This window comes from Ixodes scapularis, unplaced genomic scaffold (assembly GCF_016920785.2).
Source record: "Ixodes scapularis isolate PalLabHiFi unplaced genomic scaffold, ASM1692078v2 PGA_scaffold12__126_contigs__length_90152505, whole genome shotgun sequence".
Classification (NCBI taxonomy): Eukaryota; Metazoa; Arthropoda; class Arachnida; order Ixodida; family Ixodidae; genus Ixodes; species Ixodes scapularis.
The window spans coordinates 7,068,063-7,095,997 of NW_024609838.1; the positions used below are offsets into that span (position 1 = coordinate 7,068,063).

General features: G+C 51.4%; 1 protein-coding gene across 1 annotated transcript; it reads left to right on the top strand.

Moving 5' to 3' along the window:
* Positions 1-930: 930 nt before the first annotated feature.
* On the top strand, positions 931-27,811 carry LOC8031529 (lysine-specific demethylase 4A). The gene is made up of 21 exons (XM_029989755.4): positions 931-1,080; positions 2,735-3,022; positions 3,515-3,690; positions 4,305-4,428; positions 4,870-5,104; positions 5,989-6,092; positions 6,246-6,383; positions 7,076-7,254; positions 7,793-8,075; positions 10,279-10,425; positions 13,182-13,439; positions 14,192-14,306; positions 16,597-16,757; positions 17,411-17,597; positions 19,317-19,396; positions 21,271-21,435; positions 23,104-23,307; positions 24,047-24,220; positions 25,858-25,977; positions 26,334-26,426; positions 26,820-27,811. The coding sequence occupies exons 2-21, from the start codon at positions 2,873-2,875 to the stop codon at positions 26,931-26,933; spliced, it is 3,207 nt and encodes a 1,068-aa protein (XP_029845615.3). The 5' UTR covers positions 931-1,080; positions 2,735-2,872; the 3' UTR covers positions 26,934-27,811.
* The last annotated feature ends 124 nt before the right edge of the window (positions 27,812-27,935 follow it).

Below are 27,935 nucleotides of genomic sequence, written 5' to 3' on the forward strand. Positions count from 1 at the left end.
TTTTACCATTTAAGCTTAGACTATTTAAATGTGAAATCTATATTCACTCCGCAGTGCAAAGAAAGTGAGGCTATGAAACCCCCTGGCCCCCTTTGTGAAAACTAACGGAGCCTAGCGGCGGAGATATGAAACGGGGATGGTCGTCTTGAACGGCGCTTTTACTTCGGCAGGCGCGCACAGAACGTTGCGCGCGTTCTTGTAGTTTCTTCTTTACTTCCACTTGGGGGTGAAACGGAGTATAGTGGACTCGCTACTGCTTTTTGTTGTGGAAATCGTTAGGGCAGGAGAGTAAGGTCAAGAGTTTGTAACAAATTCAATTTCGGTGGTCTATACAAGTAAATAAACAGAATTGTCTGCTTTGGAGTTTTGAACAAACGCACCTGCCTGTGTAAATTGCACTTAGAATAGTTTTTTTTTTTGTGTGTGTGTGTCTGTGTTAATTGCGCGTCAAAACTAATTAAACCCGTATGCCCGGCCTTTTTTTTTTTTTTTTTTTTCAATAGCTGCGCGATTTCGTCTGCTACTTCGCTAAATGCGGAAAATACCATGCTGTAATTCTGCTGTTCTAATATCATTGTATAATTAATCGCGAACCAATGTTTTATGTCAGTAATAGGGCCGACCAGATACTAATCAATTTTTACAAATAACGGTGGATCAGCCATTGGAATCGGCAATCAGCTGGCTCACGCACCGTCTGCTTTGCGTTAACAGCGGTAGCGTTCTTCACGCTGAAACAGGAGCTTGTGTATCACTCCGCGCTCTCACTAAACGGACTCGTAAAGTTTGTACTATTCATTTATAATAAGTGAAAAGTAAAGCCCTGAACAATTAAAGTTATTTTAATGCGAGACTCAGAAGGATTTTGCCCTATTTTTTATTAATTGTTGCGATAATCGGAGTCCTCTTTCTTGATAAGCGCAATGTTTTGAGGGTGTGAGTAGTCACATCATGGTGGTATGCGGTGGACGCTACGGACGCTTCCCAAGAAGCTTCGAATGTTCGAAAGTTACACGTAGGATCATCGAAGACACCTGCGTTCGCTGAATTTTTTCGGGCACTTGAAGTTCTGCTGAAGAGGTAAGCGCATAGTTTCAGCTTTTTTCGCTCTTCCTTAGCGTTCTGGTCCAGTAACGCATCGCACTATTTAGGCCTAGCGTTCCCGATGTAAACGCTTCTGGTAGAGCAAGCGTTTTCATATTGTAAAACCACGCAGAGACGTTCGTGAACGAAACGCTAGAAACGAAGTAGGCGGTGCAATAGTTGCGCTATGACACACCGTTTACGCCGGTCTTTACGCTTTAAAGGTGCCGATAAGGGTGTCCAATGTAATCTATAAAATTCGGCGACAGTAGGCATCGCGATAGGGCAAAGATCCGTAATTTAGTCGTTTTTCTTTTATTACTTAATCTCTAGCGCTGTGTCGCGCATTACGGGGAAGTTCATTTTAGGCAATTAGTATCTGATTACGAGAGCTTTCTTTTTGCCATGTGAAGAGCTTCATTGTCCGTGTAGAAGATAATCGTGGAACCCTTTCGCGCATCTCTTGGGACGCCTTCGATCCATTGACCGGTCGTGACTTCCTTCCTCTGAACAGCACGCTGCGCGCGATCTCCCCTTCTAATCTTCTTTCAGGTCTTTTTGCGTGCTAATGAAAAGCACGTTTCGACTTGTTGTTTTTGATAAGAGGGGAAAAAAAAAAATACCAAACAAATACACGACCTCCATTTTTTTTTTTTTTTCCCCAGCGCGTTTACGTGCTTGTTGGCTTTCCGCTATTTAACAGTCGCGTCTATTTTCTCTTCCATAAAGAAAGCGGAGGGAATCTGATTTTGTTCGGAGGTTGGGCCGAACTTTTCCCTACCGAAAAGAGGTCGCGCCGTCGGAGCGAAACGCGTTGAAAGTGACGCGTTCCGGAAAAGCTGGCGGCGACGAGCGTCTCGAGAGTGACGAACGCTGCAACAACTGCCCATCAAAGACAACGCTACCAGCTAAAGCGCCGTTCGTAAACGAGATGGGACTGAAAATATGCTTGTTCGGTAATTATTTCGGCCATCGCGAGGCTTCGCTCGTCAGCTGTGCGTTTACGCTTGCATGCAGGACTGAACAGATGCATGGCGTGACCTAATTTCTTGCGAGATGCACGGTGCTACGTGCGGGCGACGCTTAACGTCGCGTCTACCTCTTTAGTCTCCTAACTCGCGCGTGGAAGTGTAGTAGGATGGGATATTGTACAATGCTGGCAGAGTGCTTCCCCCAGTGCATTTGCACACTTGCGTGTTGTCTGTCTGAATCCCTGGGAAATGGGGTGTGTATAGTCAGTCGTTAAGCCTGCAATGCTCAGCGTCGAGTGGGTATGCGGAAATTGCAGTGTATCGTATGAAAGGCACATGTTCACAGAACATAGGTGCTGACATCTTGGAGGTTCTCAATGTAGTCACTCACAGGGAGGAGTTGTCCTGCCTGCAATGCACCTATGATGACACTTTGGCATCTCTTAGGCTTTGAATGTGCACGGGCAACCAGTGCATGGCGTAATGCAACGAGCACACGCTGGAGCATCTTAAAAGGACTCCCTGTCATTCTCATAATTTAGTTTCACAGTGGTAACATGAAAGAAATCCAAAGATGAAGTACCAAATACTCTTCATTCTAGTGTCTGGCCTGCCTCTCGACTATTCCCTCGTACCAACAGACCTTGTGCCACGGGTTCACGCCTCGTCTCACTGACCAGGGGACGCCTGGTCCTGGCCGGGACCCTCGAGTGCTCGGGCTCTGATGGGAGCGGCTGCAGGGACCGGCGCCTGGCGGACCACCCGCACCGTGGAGACCAGCACGTGACCGGTAGTAAGAGAGACTGATTGGGCCGACCATGGAGAAGCGGCCGGCATGCGGGGTGGGCTCGTCGTCGGGCATCCCGAAGATCATGGTGTTCCGCCCCACCCTGGCCGAGATGAACGACTTTTCCCAGTACCTCGAGCACATGGAGTCCCAGGGGGCTCACAAAGCCGGGCTGGCCAAGGTGGGTGTCCTCGCGGTTGAAAGTCATTTTGAGGGCATCCCGTCCTGAAGTGTCTGCCGTGGGTCGATCGGTCGAGCGATCGTCTTTGGCCCTGGCTGGGCAGTACGGTGGCTCGGGCACATTGAATGGCTGTATAGCTTTTCGCAATGTAAGATCTGCTGTAGAGGTTGTTCCTTAGGCGCATGCGCAGCCGTACGCGGCAGAAGGCAACAAGCGTGTGCCGCAACGCTGCAGTAAACTGTAGTTTCAGCTATGACCAACTCCTCCTAGGCAAGGCCTTAACAAGTCCTGCTTGGGAGTACGTAGGAAGCGTCTCGAAGCCGGTCTTTGTGGAACTTGGGCGTTGCCGTGTTGACTTGCGTTGCTACTAAAGCGTAGCCAGATGGTCGACTGTTTTTCTCTTAGCTTTACGGACGGAGTTAGCCTTAGCTGGAGGGCCTCTGCTTTCAGTGGGCACTTTGAACGAGGCAGGGGGCAACTCTCCCATTGCAGATTATTCCGCCCCGCGAGTGGATCCCGCGCAAGAGTGGCTACGAGGACATCCACATGATGATCCCGTCGCCCATCTCCCAAGTGGTGACGGGGAGGCAGGGCCTCTACCAGCAGTACAACATCCAGAAGAAGGCCATGACCGTCAAGGACTTCAAGCGCCTTGCCGAGAGCGACAGGTGCGTCACACCTGGCAACATGAGTGGAGGCACACACTTGCTTACCACCCCTCTTCTCGCACAACGAGAGAAGTTGCTGAACAACCTCGTAGGTAGCATTATGTTTGATCTTGGAAATACCGCAAAACCTTCGCTCTAGAGACATGCCGTTCCAGCGATGGTGCCAGTGCGCATTCTCTCGTAAGAGTTTGCAACAACTTGGTCCTAAGAAAACGCAGGTAACGGGCCTTTACTATACTTTGTTTCAGCCTAAGTCCAGACGCAGCTGATGCTACAAGCGCTTTCGGCGTCCCTGCCAAGCTCGTGCAGTGCAAGCACTGCTCAGGGCCAGATGCTAGCGCTCGTAGCATCGGCCGCGTCTGGACTTGAGCTGAAACGAAGTATGGGGAGCACCGGAGACAGCAGGTAGTGAAGGAGCAAGACGCACGTCCTCATCAGCCTACCTGAGGGCTTGCGCTGGGGTGTTTGTACGTATGGGATGCTTGCTTCATGTCGGTCAAGCGCACCGCACCTCTGGCCCGTGTTCCGGGGTAGCCCGAGCCAAACACTGCGTTTGTTCAGAGGCGCATGTTTTCCCGCACGAAGAGTGACGGTTGCCGGGCTTTTCCCTCCAGGTACCGGACCCCCGTGCACTTTGACTATGAGGACCTGGAGCGCAAGTACTGGAAGAACGTGGCTTACAATCCGCCCATCTATGGTGCCGACGTGTCTGGCTCCCTCTACGACCCTGGTGTCAAGGTGAGAAACCCTCTCTTTGGGAGGGGGCAGTGGGAGTGCGACCCATGCATAAGATTCTTGCAGTCATTCAGCGCTTTTGAGCTAAATCTCGGATATGAATCCATAACTGGAGGATTTCAACGTGTTAAAATAGGTATCCAAGTGGGCGGGATATGTAGATGCGGAACTGTTTCATTTTCCTGGCTGTCCGCTGGAGACAGTTTGTTGTTGCGTGACATTTCCTGGAAGGCGGCCGCCTTAATCCGATTTGTCTCGCATGTCCACGTCAGGGCTACCATAGATGTTTGTAGAATGTCCGCACCTGACCGACATATTGTAAGGAAATGTGGGTGCGCCCAGCTTTCGCGCTCTTCTACTCTTCTGGAGGCTATGCGTGGGAAGCCTCTGTTTGTTCATTTGGAGGAACACTGGAAGAGGGTACCCCCTGGTGGATTTGTGCAGGAGTTCAACATCAACCACCTGAACACAATCCTGGACCTGGTCGGCCGGGACTACGGCATCAAGATTGAGGGGGTGAACACGGCCTACCTTTACTTTGGCATGTGGAAGACCACCTTTGCCTGGCACACGGAGGACATGGACCTCTACTCCATCAACTACCTGCACTTTGGGGCACCAAAGTCCTGGTACTGCATCCCGCCGGAGCACGGCAGGCGGCTGGAGCGCCTGGCCGCAGGTGCGACCCTTTCTTCTTGCCTTTTCCGCTCTTGCGTGACATCCACATTAACTTGTCAAAAACAGATTGACAAGCGGAGTAACCAAATGTTTTGCGTGCTAAGTTCCTCTTTAGCTACGGATGAAGTTGGAGCTATGGAAAAAGGCTGCATGCCTCGAGCGTACCTACTACGTGTTCGCGCTTGTAGAGTATTGGTCGGGATAACAAGCAGGCACTCGCATACTTGACTGCGTCGTCTTAAACTGCCACTCAACCAAGTGGCATCGTTGGAAAAACACCGAGGAGGCTTCCTGACGGAAATCCATACTTGAAGAGGGAAACAGGTGTGCCTGCTTTAGTCTCTTCTCAGTCTGTGAAACACGTGGCATTCACCCCCATGGCAAGGAAGACAGAAATTTTATTGGAAAAAAGTGGGCTTCATGTTTAGGGCGTTCGACAAAACTGGAGGGACAGCATTGCATGCACCCTCAAGAAATGTAAACAAACACCTATGACTGGCATCCAGCGCATCTGACAGTGGCCAGGCTTACGAGATAGTTAGCCAGTACGCACTAGCGATTTCTTTATTTCTCTTTTAGTCATCTACGTAACGTTTATATTTAGGCTGCATTTGCTTCCAGAAGCTGCTTTGAGGTGATCTTTCTTCTAAAAATGCGCGGTGAATTTAGTGTTTAACATCCGCAGACTTTAGTGTCGTGGCACTCTCTGGCATTGGTCACGATTTTGAAATATCAGGCTCCCCGCTCACTTTGGAACGAGTTTACTGCCAACTTCTTGAAAGTGGGGGGGTTGTTCAAAACTGCTCGGTCACTGGCGCTGCTGTTTGTTGTCCGGAGGCCTGCCTTGGTGGGGCACGTCTAAGACTGGACTGCGCTTGTCCACAGGGTTCTTCCACACCACTGCGCAGGAGTGCTCAGCATTTCTGCGCCACAAGATGACCGTCATCTCCCCACAGATCTTGCGGCAGTACTCGATTCCCTTCAACAAGGTGCGTGTTGAGTCCCCCCCCCCCCCCCTTTTTTTCTATTAGAAACTGAAACGTTTTGAGTTTTGCTGTATGTTAGAGATTCTACTACACCAGACGGTGGCAAGTTTTTTTCATTTTAAGGGGTTTCGGACATGTGACTTGTGGGGGTTGCAGATCACACAGGAGCCAGGCGAGTTCATGATCACATTCCCGTACGGTTACCATGCTGGCTTCAACCACGGCTTCAACTGCGCCGAATCCACCAACTTCGCCCTGCCCCGCTGGGTGGAGTACGGCAAGAGAGCCTCCCAGGTGAGCCACCCGCTCGGACTCTTCCTCTCTCGCGCTTGCTGCCAGCCCCACTTTTACAGGGTCACATCAACAGTTTGCGGGTTAAGAGTTTAGGAGAAGCTCCTCCCACCTCTTTAGCAGAGTTTCCTCCTTTTCAGCATTTGCTCTGCTAAAGAGCAGGGAGGAGCTTTCCCTGAAGTCTTCACCCATCACCGTCTATAGTTTATTGCAACTTTTTTGCGCCTTACCCGAACGGCTCCGGTAACATTGCACCGCATAAGCTGTACTAAAAGAGGAGGTTTTCCTCTGGTTCCGATCCCTCCAGGACACTTTTTTTTCACCGGGGAGGGGGGAAGCTGCCCTCTGTTTTTGTCTCTAAGGACAGAATCTATCCTTGGACAGGGGCTTGGAGTGTGCTCGTCAGCCACTCGCATGTTCTGCTGGCTGTTGTCAAGGCCTCCACTTTTGTTGTCACTGCCCAATCTTCCGAAAACAAGATAGGGGCAGAGGAAGAAAGCCAAGCTGTTTGCGTGGTGCCTGTCCTTGCTGGACACATACGTGCGTTACGGAACTTGCACGTCTTTTGAGAAGTGTGGCTCTTGTGTTTTTGGCATGTGTGGTGTCCTGTTCAGACAGCCCCGATGAAAATGTCAGGCGTCTCTGGGTGAAAGAGGCTCGAACGTGACATCCCCCCCCTTTTTGGGTGTGTGCAGTGCATGTGCCGCCAGGACTGTGTCAAGATCAGCATGGATGTGTTTGTGAAGAAGTTGCAACCGGAAAAGTACGAGCTGTGGCTGGCGGGGAAAGACGTGGGCAGCCACCCGGAGGACCCCACCCGGGTGTCGGCCGCACCGCCGCCCACCTACCTCGAGATGGCCATGCTGGCGCGCATGTGAGTGGCTTGATCTAGAGGTCCCTCGCACCCGCTTCGCGTTGGTCCCGACGGGCCCATGTAGCTGGTGACGCAAACGAGCGGCATATGGTGGTGGCCTTTGTGGCACCCAGCTTCTCACCGAATTGAGTAGGTAGGTGACTGTGTCGGGCTCCTTCATTGTTGTTCAGTTACTGTCAGAGTGGTGTTTGCTGCTTGTCGGTACTAGTCTGTGATTGAGAGGAACAGGGGTTGGAAGGGACTTTGTTTTTTCTCGTGCCTGTATCTGGCACAACTTGGCTTAGTTCGGGGCTGGTTTGCCACCAAAAAAATGAAGACGGGAGCGAGTGTAGTGTGCCGGAAAGCTTTGCATGAAGTGACTTATTGTCTGTCGAGAGTAGCAAGTTAACTGGTATGGAGCGAATGCAGCCAAGTGTGGTGACGGCACGTACCCCGCGACAACGCTTCCATCTTAAAAGCAGGACTGGAGGTAGGGGGGGGGGGGGGGGCTGCCAAGAGCCGGGTATCCTCCCTCATTTGGCCCCGTCCGGGTGTGCAGGGTGAAGCCCAAGTCCAAGCGGCACCCGGTGGCCCCCGCGGGCGAGTGTCCGGCCGAGGAGGACGGGGACACGGACGGCACGGAGATCTACGACCCGGAGGAGTCGAGCGAGGACCGGGCGCCCAAGCGGAAGCGCCAGGCCAAGGTCCCCGCCCAGCCCAGGCGTCCCAGGGCTGCGGGGGCCGGCAGGGCCCCCAACGGAGGCGCCCTCAAGAAGCCTCCCCGCAAGCCCAGGAACCAGGCTAAACCCAAGCCGGTTCGGGAGAAGGAGCGCCCGATGCAGGTGGGGACCACGCCTGCTCGTTTTATTCATTGATTAGTTATTCAATTGATTGGAATACCTGCATCGTCTTGAGAGGCATTACAGTAGGGATGGCCGATATATAAGAAGATGCACACTAAAATAATCATAGTTGAAATATAAGGATTTTAGAAATAGAAACATTCCAGTTGGGAAACGGATAAAGAAAAGTTACGTATATACTCATACCTTAAAAAAAAAAAAGAAAACAGCTTGGACAGTTGGAATTTGCACTACGTCATTGGATGGCCTGTACCAGTCTCGAATAGAATTTCGAAAAAATGCTTGGAGAGCTCAGTAGAACGGGAGAGATGGGGGAAAGGCGCGAGTGAGTTGCTCACCGTTCGGTGACTGGTCGCTGAGGCTCGTTGCCCTTTTGCAACATTTGCGGTGCAGAACGATGATGGTTTGTGCATTGGGGGGGATTTGCTCGACGTGTCGGAGTAGAAAGGGGGGGGGGGGGACCTCAGTTGATTACACGAGCGTGCTAGGCAGCACACTCCCTTGTCGAGCTAAGTTAGATTACGTTCTCGGTAATGCCCACGTCCCACTAAAGCGACAAACTGCCGACACCAACGAGCCTGGGCAGGTGCACGCCGAGGTAGCTTTGGCGGGCTCTCTCGATGCTCGTGTAGTAAGCGCGAGAGAGCCTGCAAAAGATACCTTTGTGTGCACCATCTTGAGGCTCTTTGGTGTGTACCGTCTGTCACTCTAGTGGGACTCGAGAGCACCGTCACTATCGCTTTTGCACCGTGCACCTGGGGGAAGCAATCAATGGCTCCTAGTGCACACTGCAGTGCAAAGGACAGGTAAAACACGTAGACAGGACAAGCGCTGATTTGTCCTGTCTACCAGATCATTTTAGTTCAATGGCTCCTAGCAGAATTAACGGAGAGCCACTCTGTTACCCCGCACACACATTGTCCGCAAACACGTCTCCGGGGAAAGGCAGCTCATGCTGGACGCCTTCTCAGGAACACTCGTTTTCCTTGGCATCTTTCTGCAGTCGACCATTTCTAAAGCGTCGGTGCCGTGCCCCGCGTTCCAACTCAACTCCTGGCTCTGCTCTTGCCTTGTCGCCCTTGTGCCACGTTTGCTCGGTGCCAGTGCCTTGAAAGCATCTCCGACCGTTGCATTTACTGTATTTACTCGCGTAGTGAACACACTTTTTTCCCGAAAAATTTACACATATTTAGGGGGGTGCGTTCGTTACGCGGGGTAAAATTTTTGCATTTACACACTTTGCGCGAATGTCACTTAAAGTGCAAATATGACATGGCAGGGTACTGTGGCACGTCTCCACTGACAGAGGCGCTCCCATAGCTGGTCATGGGCGTGCCACAGTAACCAAGCTCTACGAATTGCGGACCTTTTTTAGGGCGCTTTTGGCATGCCTTTGGCCGAAGAAAAAGTGCCTTACGAAGCTCACAGAGAACGATGTGACCGCTCATAGGCCTAACCACTTTCGCAATATCACTGTCCAAAAGCGGGTCACAGACGATGGCGTGTTCGTTGACATCAATGCATCCGATGGGCGAAGCACGTCTGGGGCTGGGCAATTCCTCGACCCCAACTTCATTAGGTGTGCGTGCCGTTCGGTTTCACGATCGATCATTTTTGCTACCGCGCAATTGCAACCATTACGAGAACAGCTCGGCTTGGCCTGGCCGGCCAAAAAAAAATTTGCTTGAAGACTCGGAGAGCCGAAAATGAAAAGTGCGTTCATTACGCGAGAAAAAGAAAAAAGTTCAAATATTGATGCCCGTTGTGGGGGACTCGTTCATTATGCGAGTAAATACGGTATTTACCGCGTCCAAAAGGGCTGTCTCGATTTCTGCCCAATGTTGCGCCGTTGTTTTTGGCCACGACCCCGTCGACGTCGCAGCTGTGGTGGCGTACGTGGCAGACGCCCGTCTGGTGCAGGTCGTTCTTCAGCTTGACAGTTCACGGAGGCTTCGGCATTCGGGGAGTTGGGACAACCAGACAGCAACGCTTGCATCATGTTTTGTTTTAGAACTTGTGCGGCCAATCGCCAGGACATCCTCGAGCGCGGCACTGTAGCTATTGCAAGGCTTTTATCGGTACTTGGGATGCACGGGTGGAATGAGACGCCGGAGACGCGTTCCTGCCACCGTTGCGCCGGGCGAGTGCTGACAATGTTGGCCGACAGGCTGCCTTGTTGCAGGAGCTGAGCGTAAAGGTGGAACCCCTGGATGCGGCTCCCGGCCTGGAGCTCCTGGCGGTGCCCCCGGTGGTGACCCCGGCACCCTCACCCCTCTCGGACACCGTGCTCCGGCTGGAGCAGCGCCTCGAGGAGCAGCCACCTGCACGGGTGAGGGGCCACTGCCGCTCTGTTTAGCCATTCTGTTTAGCGGTGAGGGGGTGAAGACGGGAGCAAGAGAAAGAATGAGGGAAAGAGCGATGGAAGGACGAAAATAGAAAGCAGACGATAGGTTGGGCGCGTTCGTTTTGCCGTAGCGAGTTGAAGTTCGTGTGGTCGTCAGTTTTTTTTTTATTCGATGCACAATGCCAATGTTTTTCTGCAAAGTAAGCTAGAAAAGAGCTAGGTGCACACTACAGCCACTGAATAGGTTTCCAGAGTAGCAAAGCTACCAAGCTGCGCACGCATATCCGTACCACCTTTTTTGACCCTTGCGTAGTATAGTCGAACCTCATTGTAACGAACTGCCATTGCAAGCAGAAGTTTGTTTGCTGTGTGTGATATTCATTTGAAAAGTACTGTCGAGACCAGTTATAACAAAGTCAACTGGAATCGGACGTCGCTTCGCTATAGTATCCGCTTCTTCGTTATATATGAACTCTTACAAATGACAAAAAAAGAATGGGTAACACCGGTTGTCACGGGCACATGTTTATCGAGCCTGCAGAAAGTGGTTGAGCCTTCCTAGCACACGTCCTCTGCTAGATCGGAGCCGCTTCTCGCCAGCTGCGAGAAGCTCCGATTGAAAAAAAGATCTTGCTACGTATGGACCATGTTGACAGCTGCGACGGCCCCGCGAAGGACGCTGGCGGTGGATGGCGTTCTTTGCATTTACACGCACTCCGTCGAGGATGGCACACTTTGAATTCAAGGAGATTGCCTTCGTCTTCCCCATCGAGGTGTCGGCAATGTGGGGACTCTCCATCGTTGAGTGGCGATGATTCGCCGAATCGGTGCTTCAGCAAAGTAGACTTTCGCGCAAGCGTGCACGTCACCGAGCTTGTTGTTTTTGTCGGTATAGAGAGCCTAAGAGATGGGGCAACTGCTCGATCAGGGTCACGTGGCTTGTGGGTCAGATTTGCAAAACAAGCTGCAGCATGCAAGGAGTAAAACTCAAAAGCGTTCACCTTATGCAAACATGTCCACCTCTCCACGCAGTTTCCTCACCACACTGGTCACGCAACAATCAAATGCCGGCGTTCTTACTGCTCCCTCTCTTAAATCTAGGCTCTCACCGTCATCTCCCGTCAGTACGTTCTGGCTAGCGCTCCGAACGCCCCTATCGGCGTGCCATGACGGCTTCTCCGCGTGCGATGCCGTGAAGCCGCTTCCTAGATGAGGAGCGGAAAGCAGACGACGTTGCAGAGAGTGCCGCCGGTGCCTTTCCAGCATCTTCTGCAGCCTTTTCTGGGTGGCTGCTTGGCCGCTGCAGCAAAGCGTGGCGGTCCAAGACTCAATAATCGTTCCGAAATTTTTTTTTTTTTTTAGTTATCACAATATTTCTCTTCGCTATATCCCTAGCAGCCACTCAATTTCCTTCGCCAAAAACTGACACAAATGCATTTAAAAAGTGCAAACGGGAATGGGAAATTGTGGTCGCTTCGCTGTAGCCGCTATTTCGTTATAACCAACTTTGTTACAACTGGTCTCGACAGTAGTGACACTAGTACAATCCTTACAGGTGATGTGCTGCATCTTTGTGTCTACTAAGGTGTCGCCAGTGATTGGGGCCCACTAGGACTGCCAATGTTCGCATCTGTGCCCTGCTCTTTCGAAGCAGCCGTGATGCGCAGGACCTTTCCCTCTATGTTGTTGTGTTAACTCTACGGTTTGGACCTTGTTGCGCAGGATTAGGGAATGGGACTCAGTATCGCAGCTACAAGGTGTACTCAATCTTGCTCTGGGGGTGGGTAGGCACGTCCATAAACGTGCCTACCCACCCCCACTCCCTACCATGTCTCCCATCTTGAAAAGTGTGGCGGGTAGCAACTTTCAAAGCTGGGCATATTTTGTTGCACTTGCCGGACTATTCAGACCTTATGCTTCTGCTGAATTAGCAAAACGCAGAGAGATTGTTGGCAACTCGACAATCACTCGTTGTCATAGTGGACTGTCGTGCCGTGTCAACGGGTCTTCTTCGCAGCCTGGACGCCATGAGTAGACGAGGGCACCTTTTTCTCCCATGCTTGCTTGTAAAGCAGCTGATATGCATTACCAGTCTAATTGTGGCGTTAGGATATCAAAACTGAGTTAATCTGAGACGTGCTGTTGTGACGACTCTGCGGGGCGTTTCCGATCGCTGTTGGGGAGTAAAGGAATTTCTATGCATAAACCAAAGAGCATTGAAACTTTTTGCACAGGTCTTTTTAGGCATCTGGCATCAAATTTCACGAGCGTGGGTTTCTGGAAAGAGATTTAAGCCTCAAAACACGGGAAAGAAAATGCTCAAAACTGTCTCGATGAACTTGCAGATGGTACCGCACACGCGCTTGGATCTGCCGAATCTGTCATTGGGTGTCTGGGTTAAAGAAGCTTTCATGTTTTTGCTTTATGCCGAGCCGTGTGTGAGTGGCACCGTCGACCAGACGGTTTTTACCGTTTTCCTCTCCGTGCATAAAGAAATTTTGGCTTAAAGTTTTGTTTTTTTGAAAACCCCATTTACGCCTTTTGAGCATGGTAAATCCACCATCTCAAGCGACAGCCTTGCTAAAAGTTTCATTGCACTAGGGTGAGCGGTTTATTTTTAAGAATTTTTGACTAGCTCTTGGAAGCACCCTGAGGTGGACCTTGAGCGGAGTCGTTTGAGGTGCAGCGTTGTGCGGCCTCAAACGGGAGCTGGGAAAAAAGCAACGTGGCCATCTGCGCAGAGCCCGAGCCCCCCCAAGCCGAAGGAGGAGCCCTGGGCTCCCGAAAGCCCGGTCAAGTCGGTCGGGGAGCCCTGGGTTCCCGTGAGCCCGGTCAAGTCGGTCGGGGAGCCCTGGACGCTGGAGAGCCCCACCAAGGTTCTGGTCGGGCAGCCCTGGGCCCTGGAGACCCCCCTGGAGTGTCCCCTGAACCTGTCTGCCCCGGCAAGGACTCTCCTCCAAGAGACCCCCAAGGAGGAGAAGGAGGTGCTTCCCACGGAGGTGAGACTCACCTTTGATTCACACCTTGGGTTATGCCCAAGGACAGCTAACATCACTGGGACTATCCTTTAGAGCATCTTCAGTCGAGCCTGTCTTCCCTACCGTAGCCCGGTTGCCGTAGGGTGTTTATGAAACTGGGATGGGGGTGTGCAAGGTCAGAGTAGTTGTTCCCAACTTTGGTCACCGTTACCGCGCTACGCGATTAGTGCAACACGTGGTCGACGCTTTTTCAATTGGATGATGCCCCTCTGAAATTCGGACTGGCATAGTATGTGGTCCACCGCGGCACGTTCCTTTTTCTAGGAGTCTGAACAGCCTCTGGGATCCCCCGGATACTGACGTTTCATTGGACGGCTTCATCCGTGAAAAACTATGGCCGTTATTCGAGGGTCTTCCGGCATGCTTATTCTCGCATCTTTTGGACCAGCTGCCTTCGTGCATTGTTTTGTATCGTGCCGATGTTTCCTGCAATGGCTTTTTGTCCATTGACGCCATGTCTCTGCACACGTTTGGGATGTCCTTCCAACCCGTTTTCCGGTATTCGAAGGTAACAACTGACTGTGATAGAATTTCAAAGTTGATATTTGTTTGAGAAAGTACCTCTATCCTACCACATTCGGATGTGCAATGGATAGATCGCCAGATGGTTTTTATTTTGGTAAATTGGGAGTAGTAAAAGCGTCTTTGATGGGTTGGAGCTCTTGTTTGGTGTCTCTGGTGGTGTATGGGATTTGCGTCCCCGTGCTCGGCAGGTGAATGTAGGGCGTCGGCTGTGCATGGGGACGGCGGTGCGTCGCCAGCCCTTGCACCCGGCCCCCAAACGTCCCAGGGCCCCCCAGACGGGCAGCGGAGCAGACAGCGACGACGGTGAGTGCGCCCTGCAACAACCTACATACCTTAAGGGGGGACACTGGCTAGAGGTCAAACTTTTGAACTACTCAAGTGATCGGAATGAAATTTGCAGGGGAGATTGAGCTTCAGATGTAGGTGTACTGTGCAAACTTTCAGCTCTCTAGGACAAATTTGCATACTTGCATAAGATGATGTGTCACTTTTCATTAAGAAATCTATGATATGCAAATCAAGCTGTTAAGCATCATTTTGACTGCTTGAATATAAAGTAGGGGATATGGACCCTCGGGCTATCTAGTTTTAATAACTTAAATGTGAATATTTCAGGAAGAGTTGTTACCTCAAACTATGAGATATGCATATCTGTCCTCTGTCAATTTTTGAAAACTTAGTTTTTTATCACTGAGGACTTCAACTTAAAACAAAATAAAGTAGATAGCCCGAATCCTGAGTAAATCTCAGTTCAGAAACATCTTGATTGTGGTATCAGAATGCTTTCACCTTTAAACAAAAGATTCCTTCGTATGAAATTTGCAGCAAAAAATGGAACTGAGAAAAATGCATTCAAACATTGAACTCCTTTACTTTGTTACTGCCTCACAATGTGTTGAAAATATTTTATATCAACGTAACTATTTGGCATATGGTTATCAAATTTGGTGTAAAACTGAAAACCTCAAAATTAAAAAATGAATTTTTTCAAAAAAATTTTAAATTTAGGCCCATGTCCCCCCTTAATGCTTGCACCTGCTCCAGCTTGGTTGGCTTTCTTTATGTTGTCCCGAACAAGCGTTACGCACATTAAGGGGGGACATGGGTCTGAGCTTCAAAATTTTTTGAAAAAATTCATTTTTCAATTTTGAGGTTTTCAGTTTTAGAAACTAATAATACACCCTTACACTAAATTTCATAACCATGCACCAAATAGTTACATTGATATAAAATATTTTCAACACATTGTGAGGCACTAACAAAGTAAAGGAGTTCAATGTTTGAATGCATTTTTCTCAGTTCCACTTTTTGCTGCAAATTTCATACTAAGGAATCTTTTGTTTGAAGGTAAAATTATTTTGATACTACAATCAAGATGTTTCTGAACTGAAATTTACTGGGGAATCGGGCTATCTACTTTATTCTGTTTTACATTAAAGCCCTCATTAAGAAAAAACTATGTTTTCAAAAATTGACATAGGACAGATATGCATCTCATATTTTGAGGTAATCACTCTTCCTGAAATATCTACATTTAAGTTATAAAAACTAGATAGCCCAAAGTCCCACATCTTCCACTTTATACTCAAGCACTTAAAATGGTGCCAAATAGCTTCCTTTGCATATCATAGATTTCTTAACGAGGAGTGACACATCTTATTATGCAGGTATGTAAAGTTGTCGTAGAGAGCTGAAAGTTTGCACAGTACACCTACATCTGAAGTTAAATCTCCTCTGCTAATTTCATTCCGATCACTTGAGTAGTTCAAAAGTTCAACCTCTAGCCAGTGTCCCCCCTTAAGATTGTATATAAAGTTTGAACCTGGGTCAAAATCAATAATAAATAGAATAAAAAATAGGATAATAGAGCAAAAATAGATACAAAAATTGATCCAAAAAGATGAAAAAATCTTTCAAAACGACACATGGAGTGTGGTTTGTCCGAAACACATTTTATGCTTCCTGGATTTTGTCAGCATGGTCAAACCTGTGTTTCGTTTTCTTTTTGCACTCATTAACATTTATTTGGTTGTCACCGCACATTTACAGGGACGACCTCACATTTGAAAGTGCCCACTAGCGGCAATTGGAGCACCAGCTCTTTCGATTCAGGCTTTTAACGCCTCTCGAAATGGAAATCAAAATGAGAGCTTGCCGTCCGAGCACTGTGCGTGCTCCCGTCGCATAATTATGAAAAAGCATGCGCATCAACTCTTTCCTTGTACCATTCCTTTGGAAAACTTGACCACTGGGAAACATCTTTAGGGAAAACGACTCGACTGTCAATGGGTAAATGTTTTTTCCTATGCTGAGTACGTACAAATGAGCTGTAGCGGCGTTTCTTCCATTGCAAAGCTGGTGGATTAATCTTGCGGTTTTACGTGTCCACTTGTGTGGTATTTGATGGTAGTACGTCCAATAGGGAAACTGGTGTGCGTTGGCTCATACCATCAAAGAGGCAAGGTGAAGTTTTGTGCAGATAGGAAGTATGATGCAATGTACATAGGAAAGGAAGTAGATGACAACGAGCACTTGTGAAGCATCTGGAGCGAAAGGATAGCGCAGCAAGCTGACTTGCGTGGCCCCCCCCCAGGGCTCGGGGCGAGAGAGCCCGGGGTGGCGGCCTGGGCGTCCCCCTACATGGACCTGTGGAGCTTTCGGCCCACCAGCCTGTATGCGGAGCGCCAGTTCAACCGCTACTGCTCCACCCTGGAGCCCCACTGCGCCCTCTGCATCCTTTTCCGACCCCTCAAGGTGAGGCACAACTTTCCCCGGGGGAGTTTTAAGCGGTGGCGCTATAGTCCGCTAGCTCTCGGCCACTGATGCTTCAAGATACTCCATCCGTCGGGGGGTGAAAGGGGTGTCTGGACGATTACAGTAACAAAAGGGGAAACGAAGAAAGCTAGATCCTTTCTAGCTTTCTTCGTTTCCACACAGAAGAAGAGAAAGGGAAACCTCCTTTTTTCTTTAGCGTTCCATCTGCCTCCTCCTCCCTGGCCCATCTTACCCTTGCCTTACGTTCTTGAGTTGCAATGGACTATAAAGGAGGATCGTACGTGCGAGTGCTTTATTCTGGACGGTCGCATGGGAACCGACCCATGCCACGGAGATCCTCGTAGAAAATTGATGCCCGTTTGGTTGGGTGTGACGCGGCAGTAGTGAGAGGTGCGGCTGGAGTGCAGGGCAGAACGTGGGGGAGTCACCCCGGCTGCGCATAAACGCTCGAGGTGCAGAGGACATGGAAAATGCGTGCACTACTGAAACTCCTCCCCGCTCGTCCCGTTTGTTACTGCAGTTTGACATTTGTGTTCTATCTCGCCACTTAAATTGTGGTTTGCCGGACTGCGTCCCAGTACGGTGGGCGTGTTGGAGACGGAACTGGCAAGAGGGTGCGTGTTGGGACGCAGTACTCGCTGGAAAGTGCCCCAAGGGAGCCCCCCCAGGTGCCGGAGTCCAGCGCGGTATGGATGCCCGCCCTGTGCCTGGCCAACGGGGCCGTGGACCCGGGGAACCCCCGGGGGCTGCCCGAGATGTCGGAGGTGGCTTCCAGCCCCCTGCTCGTCTGCTCAGAGTGTTCCGTCTGCGTCCACGCACGTGAGTGTCGCCCGCACCCTGCTGCTTTCTAAATCTCGATATCCGCTACAACGACGTCGCGGCGCTAATTTTGGCAAATGCCCATCCTACTGCTGGTCACTCCGCAGCCCGACGGCCTACGGAGTGTTCGGTCACTCCCTAGGCGAGGATGGTGGCACTTGCGTTTTCTCTCGCTCTTTTTGGAGCTTCTAGCACCAGCTCGCGGGATTGTGACATCTGACAGCATGACATGCCATTTCCTGGGACGTAGGTCGTTGCCACTCAGTGACCACTTTGAATGCATGGGTGGAATGGGACGCTAAACACATCGGTAGGGGATGCATTTCGGGCACCGTACCAGCACCGGCATTACTCGGTCCGCGTCGGGGAGTTCCCGTCGGTGGGGAGCGCCGAAGAGGTGCAACGCGACAAGGAGAGAGGGCGTTGTTGGGCATGGAGCCCTCGAGGGACACGAGTGAAACCGGCTTGTCCATTTAGGTGTCATCCAAGCCGTATATGTAGAGAGCTTGGCCATTAATTGGGAAGTATAGGAGACAAATGAGGAGGCCCCATTGGCCGAGAGTGGGCTGGGCGTGTTCCAAGGTGTCTTCAAAAATTCAAATGTGGCCAACCAGGAGCCAGAAATAATACGCTGGAGGTGGTTGTGAGAAACAATACTAATAAGTGTGTCAGAGTAACTTTCGGCGACTGAAAATATGGTGTGCGTGATGTTTCAATAGGGTCATCCAAGATCATTGTGGAAGAGCGCGACTAGCAGAACGATCGACGCAATCCGTGCGCCAGGCGCCAAGGGCCGTGAATTTTCCGTCTGAGCGGTCACGCTCTGTACTAGCAAAACAGAATTCGAGCGGCACATTCGTTTATTTTTTTCTGCATGATCACGATCAAAACATCCCGTGCACCCTAATTTCCACCAGGAAGAGTTACTACATTTAACTCTTATGCGCTTATTAAAACCATATACTACCTATCTTTAAAACTGTTTTTCGCTTCCACCGCTAAGGGATTCTTTTCGGCTTCTGGGTGGCCAAGAGTGCGTGTCAAGCCCTCTTTCTGCGCCGGGCGCACGTCCTGGCTCTGCCTGCGCCTCCGACCTCCGCGTCTCCATTGACTAAACTCTCTATACGCGGCTCTGGTGTGAAGCGCACGAGCGGGCAATATTTTCTCTTAATCGGTGGCCGAGCGTGTCGACGCACTGCAGCTCGGTGCGCTTACCCGCCCGTTTTCCTCTGGACGTGCATCGTACCAACGTGCAGTCAATACTGCATGATGCGCGTTAAAAATCGCAAACTTGCGGTGGTACTACACTGTTGCCTAAATTGGGCGTGTATTGCCGTTTTTATTTACGAAAAACGCTACCATACATGGTCCCTCTTTTTTCGTAAACCTTTGGATTGGAGCATAATGCCACGTTTGGTCGCATTTAATTCGAGCAAAATGTAAACGGCTAACGTTGCAGCGGAGCTATTTCTGTTGCGCACTGTACACCCTGCGTGCAGTTCCCAGAAAGCTTTTTCTCCGGCATTTCGAGGTGCTTTTAGCGTGCTTTGGTCCAGACCTCGCAGCTTCGTGGACACAGTTCACGAGAATGTGCACACTCTGGTAGTTTGTCGTCGTGAAAGAGTGAGCCGCTTTGCAAGGGCAACCTGCAATCGGTGCAGCTGCGAGCCTGTTGCACGCATTATTTGAGCGCCCTAGGTGCAATCCTGGTCGTTGCAGATTGCTACGGCGTCGAACAGCCGGTGTCCACCACGGAGCCCTGGAAGTGTGACCGCTGTGCCCAGCAGGCCGCCAGCGTGGTGAGCCCATCTCTCTCTAAAACGGGGTCCAGTGGGGAAGAAGACCCCGTGTCGGGCTCGAGCATGCTTGTAGTCGAATCTCGTTAATTCAAACTCTAGGGGGACCGAGAATTCATTTGAATTACCGGGAGTTTCCTCCCATAAAGACTGCACGTTTGTTTGTGAATTATCTGCAAGTTTGAATTGACAAGATTCGACTGTACCCTTTGGGAGTGCAAGAGGCCATATGGGTAATTCCTGCCACTAATGAATTATCCTTAGTCCTGAGAAACTTGAAAAGGGTTTGGTTGGGCTAGAAATGATAGCAGGGATCAATGCAGGTACCCGATCCACCTCTTTGGTTTTCACAGCGATAGCTGTTATAGGCCCTTCCCACCACCGGAAGTGTTGTCCGTTGTTGATGTAGTGGTTGGTGTTGTAGGGCGTCCATCGTCGCTGATGCCAGATACTTGAAAGAGATAGCACGCAGGGATCAAACCTGGGTCCGCTGCTTGCAAAGCGGAGGCGTTGCCACTGAGCCACGCAACAGCGTTAACAACCCACCCTATGCTTAAGATATTTCAAGTACCAAATGCCCACACTCTCTGGAAAAGAAAATGCCCGATAACAAAATTCCATCGGAGCACTATCAGTGCCAAGAGCTTGTGATAGGAGACGCGGTTCTGCACGTCCCGAAACAAACAGAAGCGAGCGTTGGGTATGAAATTGTCGGATGTCTATTTCTGTTCCAACTCCTTTTGTGCATGATCACCGATGCCCATTGACTTCAGAGTGATGTTTTGCAGCTATCACTGTGGCTAGTGTGGATTGACACGGGACTGCTAAATTTTTTCTTAAGTTTCAGATCTCGTGTGTGTTGCATACACCCACTTGCATGTGTACTTGCCGTGACTTTCTTTCCTCTGCATTTTATTCGCTGTCTCATAAGTGACGAAATCAATAATATTTATGGGGAACTGGTATTTGTGAAGCAGTGTAGTCCAGCAAAACAGAACCGGCTAACGGTTTGTTTGTACATGGTTCGGCACTTTTGGTGAGATCCAGCACTTGTACAATAGGAATTGTTAGATAGCGTCATTGCCACTGCGCATGCGCCGAGAAAGCTAACCACGTTTTTCACTTTGGATGCGCTATTTTAGCGTACGCTATTTTTCCGAATTTGCACGCCTACACAGTCTTTGTACTTTTCCAAGGAGGATTCACGATGCGTGAGAAGTTGTCTAAAGCCAAGACGAGCACAGTTAGAAAACAATGTCTTTCAGGACTGCGGTTTCATGGTCGTAGCGAGTAAGTTGTCGTCGGGATCCTTGGTAGTGCAATTTTCAGTACAGGACGACATTGCACTTCCACGGGAGATGCATGTCACAGACACATTTTGGAAGACCCAGCGAGGTGGGCAACAATTACTGGCAACTTGCCGTTTGCGACGCGCAAACATTTTTTGGCAAACGTGCGTCGGGTACGTGTGCGAAGGTCAGTGCACGAGGCCTCTCTTGCCGAGGCGGCGATGCAAGCGGACACAACCAGTTGACTACTTGCGTCGCATTCTCAGATTTATACTAAACGAATCTAAAATGTTACTCTGGTTGTAGAGAGATATAGCAATCGCAAAATTTAGCGCTAGCATGCACTAAAAATGCATACTTTATTGTGCAACTCCATAATGTGGGAAGTCTCGCGTCCTGTTTGGATTTGCAAACTCTAGCCCATAAAAGTGTGTGGCATGAACAACATTGATGTGGAATCAGGTGCTTTCAGATTCGAACAAAGGGGATAAGTCTCGGTTTGGAGAAGTTGCGGGACAGGCTGCCGCAGTTGCTCCCAGTCGTGGGGCCTAAGCACTGTCTGGAGAGGCTGAATTTTGTTTCCCGCAGGACTGCTGCCTGTGCACCCTGCGAGGCGGGGCACTGAAGCAGACGGTAGAAGGACGCTGGGCGCACCTGCTGTGTGCCCTGCTGGTGCCCGAGGTGCACGTGGGGGAGGGCCCCACGCGGTCCCCCGTGGACGTGCGACACATCACCCCACAGAGGGCACGCCTGGTCAGTGCCGTTTCCCCGCTCGCCGTCGGATCTCCACAGCGTCGTCTAACTGGCGTTCGCGTGGCTAGGTGGCCGGAGTAGAACGCGGTAAAAGCTCCAGCTATAGCACGTGCTGTTCGCTTGGAGTCGTGCTCTGGCTGCGCACGCTCCCGCGACGACGAGTCGCAATCGAAAGTGGAAAGCTCGTGCCGAAAGCGGAGCTTCGATTGCGTTAGTAACCTTTCGCTAATTGTTTTGCAACTCCAATGCCCTATAGACTGTAGTTCCAACATGGTGGAGGAGTGGGGGATTCTCGTTTCATCAGGGTTGGATGCAGTGGTTGCGAGAAGCGTAAGAACCGGCAATGTGCGGAAGTCCTTTTTCGGGTTTCCGGAGTGTCGGGGAGTGATGACCAAAGGCCGAATCGTAGGGGTCGCTCGACCTCGAGGTGGTCTCCGTCTCGGTCGCGGCCCCCATGCGCACAACTCGGGAAGCGAACCCATCGAGTTTGGTCTGACCCCAGAGGACCAGGGTCCGTTCCGTACGTCTCTGACGAGAGACGGTCTACCCGCGACGGGTGGCACCCACCAACCTCTTTTACCTTTGTCGCGATTTGCAGCTCTTGTGATGCGTATTTAGTCCCCTTCTGTTTCACAAATAGAGTTCTGGGCTGTGCCAGTTGCCGCGCCATTTTTTGGGGTTTCCTGCATTTTGACCGTGGAGATTGGTCTATACAGTCGCCGACCGATTGTTCACACTCGGATGGGACTCAGATATTGTCAGAATAAAAAAGTGGTCTGAAGAATAGATTTTGGCCTAAACGTATAATTTCTGCACATATTCCGCTGCATATTGGCCACTTTCCACTTGCTTGATGCCAATATTAAGTTCTCGGGCAACTTCTGCTTTATATTGTTCACTTTTCACTTGTTTGTTGATCTGTTTGATCACGGTGCTGCACTTTGTCAGCACCTTCGTTGGCACAAACAGCGAAGTTGAAATTGGCGCCATTCGGGACTATTTGGAGACAACAATTAGTCCACCAAGCTCTCTTCAATAAGCCTGCCGGCAAGAGTTTTTCACGCTCACAGACCACAAGAACGGCAGACAGCTGCTGTTCACGCAGTCGCACTCGAAAAACGTAGACCACAGGAAGAACTGGAAGAACCATAAGAATCTGCAGACGGCAGCCATCTTGGCTATAGTGGAACCGGAAAACCTGACTATAGACTCAACCCAGCTTGTTTATCGCGTAGGATATGGTATCGATGCTACAGGACAAAACCAAAGCAACCAAAATGGCAGCGACTAAGCTCGCGGCGCTTTTGCGGCAGTTGTCTTGTGGCTATTAACTGAGGAAATCGTGCAAAGTATGTCCGAAATATCGAGCAGTAAGCTTTATGGTATCCGAAATTTTGGTCAGTGTTACATATTAACTTTATGGGGTGAGTTACGGTTTGGTGTAATTGTCCGGATAATAGGCGTCTGAAAAATCGGTCGGCGACTGTGTTTGGTTTTGGCATAACTTGACAAAGGGTGAATGCTAGGGCTCACGGGAGCCAGCGAGAGCTGCGGGGTAAAGCGTGCTCCACGAGAAGGTTGCACTCCGGTACCTCGATTGCCTCGATAGGGCGGTAGCTTTGGGCCGATATGATGGATGGGAGTGAGGTGTGTGTGTTCACCTCCCAGCGCTGCTGGTACTGCCACAAGCTGCGCGACCTGCTGGGGCGTCCCTCGGAGACGGGCGCCTGCATCCAGTGCACCTTTGGCCGCTGCACCACGGCGTTCCACGTAACGTGCGCCCATGCTGCAGGTGTCTCTTTTGAGACCTACGACTGGCCCCTGCCCATCTTTGTGACCTGCACCAAGCACGCCAACTCGCCCAACCAAAAGGCAAGCTCTCCCTTCGGCCTATGCCTGCACTTTGTCTCTGGTCTTTGGGGCAACATGGAGGAAAAATATATCGATCATTTGAGTTACCTCGGTTGGCCATTGCTAGCTTTCTTTGGACTGGTGCAGACACGGGCAAAGCTTTTATTCTCATGTGGGCAATTGAGCTACTGATATTTTTTATTTCAATTTTATTGAGATCTAGTATTATGTGAGGAGGCTATTGCCAGTCTCAGCTTGTAGAGAGCAAGTCCTGAACCACCGAGACGTTTTTTGCCCCTACTTTAAGCTTGTTTTAAGTGGAACTTGCATTCAGTTTGGCTCGCTGCATACCCAACCCGGTGGAGCAGTGCGTTAGATAATGGTTTCGAGAATGGGAAGCAACATTCATTTAGACACTAACGAAGTGAAACATGTCTTTGGCTACCTCATGGCTTGGTTCTTGGCCGCCAAGCATCCGTGCGTCGCCTTTGTCTCGCCTTATCGTAGCTTTGCTTGCGAGTCGTGTGTGATCTTGGCCACCGTGCGGGCAGATATGGCTGGTACGGAACACCGGCGCTGCACTCACAAACTCGGTCGTGCTGTAACAGGCATCGTCCACACGCCGCCCGAACGATAGCTTAGGCCTGAAGGCCGAGCAAGCGTGGCCGTACCCACAATCGTGCAAGAGCTGTTTTGGTCGAACGAAAGGGGATCGTCCGACGGACCGCGTTGCGTCAGGGGCGACCCTTTACCTGCGCAGCGGGATCTGGCGGGGGAGCTGCCCCCCGTGGCGGTGGGCTCTCGGGTGGTGGCCAAGCACAAGAACGGCCGCTACTACTGGGGCCGGGTGCGCAGCACCCACTCGCAGGACCTGTACTCGGTGGACTTCGAGGATCACTCGTCCAGCAACAACCTGCTGCCCGAGGACATTGTTGTGAGTCTCTGTGCTGTCTCTCTCGCTCACCCTTTCTGGGAAACCGCCCCCAGAGGCCGTCGGAAGTGCTCCCGCGGCCACCGCGACCGGCTGCTCCGGCTCCCGAGCGTGGGAGGGACTTTGAGATCTCGCGTCGTGCCGAGCACCGCTTGCAAGCGAGAACGTTAGTCGGAGCCGGTTGCGCACAACTCTGGATTGAAATGCGGCAGTGTTCTGCGAGGTGTATCGTCAGTGGGCTCGTTCGATTCGCCCGCACCTCCTGCAGCTGTGCGGAAAAGTGTGGGGCAGTGTACTTTGGATGTGCCTATTGAGATACGGCCGCAAGTACACTGCCCTGCACTCAGCGCTGGTGCAGGAAGTGCAAAAGGAATCGAACGAGCCTGCTGAGAATCACAGGGCATGTCTGGAACGCCCGACATCCAGCACTTTCCGCCTTGCCTTGGCTGCACGAGACATTCAAGCGTTTTTGAAGGTAGGAAACGATAACTGAAGCTCCCCTCCACTGTTTTGATCAGTGGCTATAATACTCTGTGCTAGCTTGCTTGACCAGAAGTTTTTTTTGTGAGGAGGGGCTGGTAAAGTGCCAGTGGATGCCAGCAATTGACTCTCTAGGTGTGCGTAGACACCTCAGTGCCTGTCGTGAGTTTTTCCGTGGGGAATCTTCTGGCGAATTCCACCGGTAGGTTCGGATCGGTATCTCAAATCCTCGAGGGAGGGGCAAAACCGCTCCGTGGCTTCCGCTCCAAATCGACAAACGGAAGATGGACTCACATTTTTGGAGCGACTTGCCGGAGACAGCCTGTCGTTCAAAATGGTCATTGGTCGAACCTGCCCGAGCTTGAGTTTGAAATGAAATTTGTGACGACCAGTCGGTACTGCCTCTGTCCACTAGTAGAAGAAAGACTTGACACAGGTCGAGCACATTGGAGAGTTTTAGGGAACTGATTTTGCACGTTCGATATGCTACAATGGGCTCTCCAGTACGAACTGCACATGTGCTAATGCAGTAGACTTGCACATGCGCAGTTCTTACCGGAGGGCCCGTCGTACCCTATCGGATGTGCAAAAGCGGTTTCCTAAAGCTCTCTATTATTCCAAAAATGGAGTCCATGTCACAGATACAAAGGAGTAGGTCCACCTTTTCCACCTTCTCATACATTTCGGCCTCCCCGGAATGGCAGGGCACGTGCAGCAATCACCAGCGGTTGCTGCATGCGCGAGGGCAGTAAATGCCAACATACTTACAAACAGCAGCAGCGTGCAGTGTATAAAGGTAAACAATTAGTTGCGACAAAACAATCATGCCTAACCGTGGCGCAGTCGGAAGTGCGCCACGGAGCTGGCACTGCCATTAATCCGCGAATCGAAGATGAGTACCTTGAGCCCGATCTGCCAGCGGAAGATGCACGCCCTAAAAGGGGCACCTTTTGTACACTCCAAATGTGCTAGTGGAATTCACCATTAGACTCAAGCCTGGGTGTTGCGGCCTTCGCTACCTCGAAACTAGGAGTCTCGGCATCTTCGATTTCCACGGAGCCGGTCGTTCCCAGTCTGCCATGGACGTAAAACGTTTCTGAATGATTTCGTGAGGTGCGGTTTCGGCGCCGCATTTTCCGACCGCTTGCGATGGTGCGCAGAGCCGGGACTGCGTGCTGCTGGGTCCCCCCAGCCCGGGAGAGCTGGTGTCCGTGCGCTGGACCGACGGCAAGCTGTACCAATCGATCTTCAAGAGCTGCACCTCGACCACCTTGTACACGGTGGGTGTCTCGGACCTCCACTCACGCCATGTCCATACGAATGTCGCCCGACTACTCCGGAAGGAGCGCGCAACCATGGTGCCGGGAACGCGTCTCCGACCGGCATGTTTAACGTCCCGCTCATCGGCAACAAATGACGTCGCACGAGCCGGTCTGTTATGCCGTTGATTGTGGTGCCCTTTGCGGGGGGGTCGGAGAAGTGGCGGGCAGCAACGCGAGACCTGTGCGACGTTATCGGGGAGAGATTGAAGGACCATTTTTGAGGACGCCGGTCGGAGACGAGTTTCGAACCCTGCAACCACCCGCTCGAGCAACTGGCTCGACGACCGTCGATCGGGGATGTGCTCTGGACGCAGGTAGTCTTTGAGGACGAGTCGGAGCGCAACTCCAAGCGGGAGGCCATCTACGCGGAGGGGGAGGAGCTGCCCAAGCGAGTCAAGTCTAGGTTGGTACGTACTGTGAACGAGGCCCCCCCCACCGGCGACCCCCCGGGCAGGCCCCCTAGCGCCCCGTTGGCCCCCTCTTCTTTCCCGGGTCCTGGCACGGAGGGGAGCCCACGTGGGGGGCGTCTCCTGCCTCTCTCCCGCGGCGGATTTTGGAGGTCGAAGCTCGTGCCCGCTTGCGATCATTGTGGTATTGCAGTTTAAAAGGCGGTTGTAGGGAAACACGGGCAATGTGTTTACTGTGATGTAGGTCAACTCTCGTTTTCTTGCGGGGGCCTCTATTTCTTAAGCCTAGCACTCGGGGCTGCTTGCCTGCCCTCGCACCTGTGTGGAGATGAGCGCTTGCAGGCGTGGCCGAGATGTCATCGGGCGTCCCTTTCTTTTCCCTCTGGGCTACAGTCTTCGGCAACCGAAGGACAGCACACGGACCTGTTCAAAGAGCTGCCGGTGGAAGGTCGTCGCAAGCGTGTCGGCACCGCCCGCTACCACACAGACGACATCGTGCTCCTGTGAGGCGACGTCAAGTGCGGTGGGTGCGGCCACCTCGCCAGACGCACCGCCACGCTGCCCTCCACTGTACCTGAGGAGGGAGGACTGTGTCGCGTCACGATGACGCTCGTCCGCTAGAGCAAATCGTCGAACCGTGTAGATTGAACATCTCGTCGCGCGGCGTGGCAGCCGCTTGTGTTTCCCGCGGGCGACACTCGGATTGACGCGGCAACGTTGCAAGCCGTACTTTGCGTGACTTGTGCTCGGCGTGACCGACACCGGCTGTGCTATACGACAAGTTGAACGGCGTGCAAAGGCCGCTCCAGACCCGTGACTTAGTTCCAGGGCGCTCGCGCGTCGCAGGGGCCGTCAATCTTCGCCGAACATCCTTGTGAAAACATGCGAGACTTTCCCACTTCTTAGCTCACTTGTTTTCCCTCCTTGACGTAAAATCTCGCCAGGCCACACCTCATTCTGGAATCATCAAATGATGTAAGCTTCTTGAGAGGAACTGTGTTGGAGGCCTGGTTTTGCGGGAAGCCGTTCGGTGCAATGGCTTGTACGGGCCCGTCCCTTCTCGTCGTGAAGGATGCTAGCCGAAGCGTAGCATTCTGTAGGTTTGTCGCGAATGTTTTTTGCCAAGCAATCTTAGTGTTTCGTGCAAGTTCCAGACAAAAGAAAACCATCCATTTGTACAAAGTTACCCATGCAGATTTCATTTCTCATAACTGGGAACATTTGTGGTTGGTCACGTCTCGAGAGTTTCTGCGGGAGCCGAGACCCCGTTTGACCAGCACTGTGCCGCCATTTTTCGTGTTCCGACAAATGTTTATTTATAACCGTCTGCTGTTGTGGCTGTACCTTTCCTCGAGAATAAAATTTTGTGTATGCCCAGCTACGGATTCATTCCGTGCATGGTCGTGGGTCTTTCTGCAGGCTGCAGTGTGTGCACGAGATTGATTAGAGCTGCATGTTGGTTTCAACCAGTGGTAATTATTTAGTTCCTGAAGATTGTTGAATGGTCAG

Bases quoted from the DNA above. Each gene is read 5' to 3' on its own strand.
- LOC8031529 (XM_029989755.4), top strand. From the start codon at position 2,873: ATGGAGAAGCGGCCGGCATGCGGGGTGGGCTCGTCGTCGGGCATCCCG. The intron at 4,429-4,869 runs GTGAGAAACCCT...GGATTTGTGCAG, and splicing joins TCTACGACCCTGGTGTCAAG to GAGTTCAACATCAACCACCT. The intron at 6,093-6,245 runs GTGCGTGTTGAG...TGGGGGTTGCAG, and splicing joins ACTCGATTCCCTTCAACAAG to ATCACACAGGAGCCAGGCGA.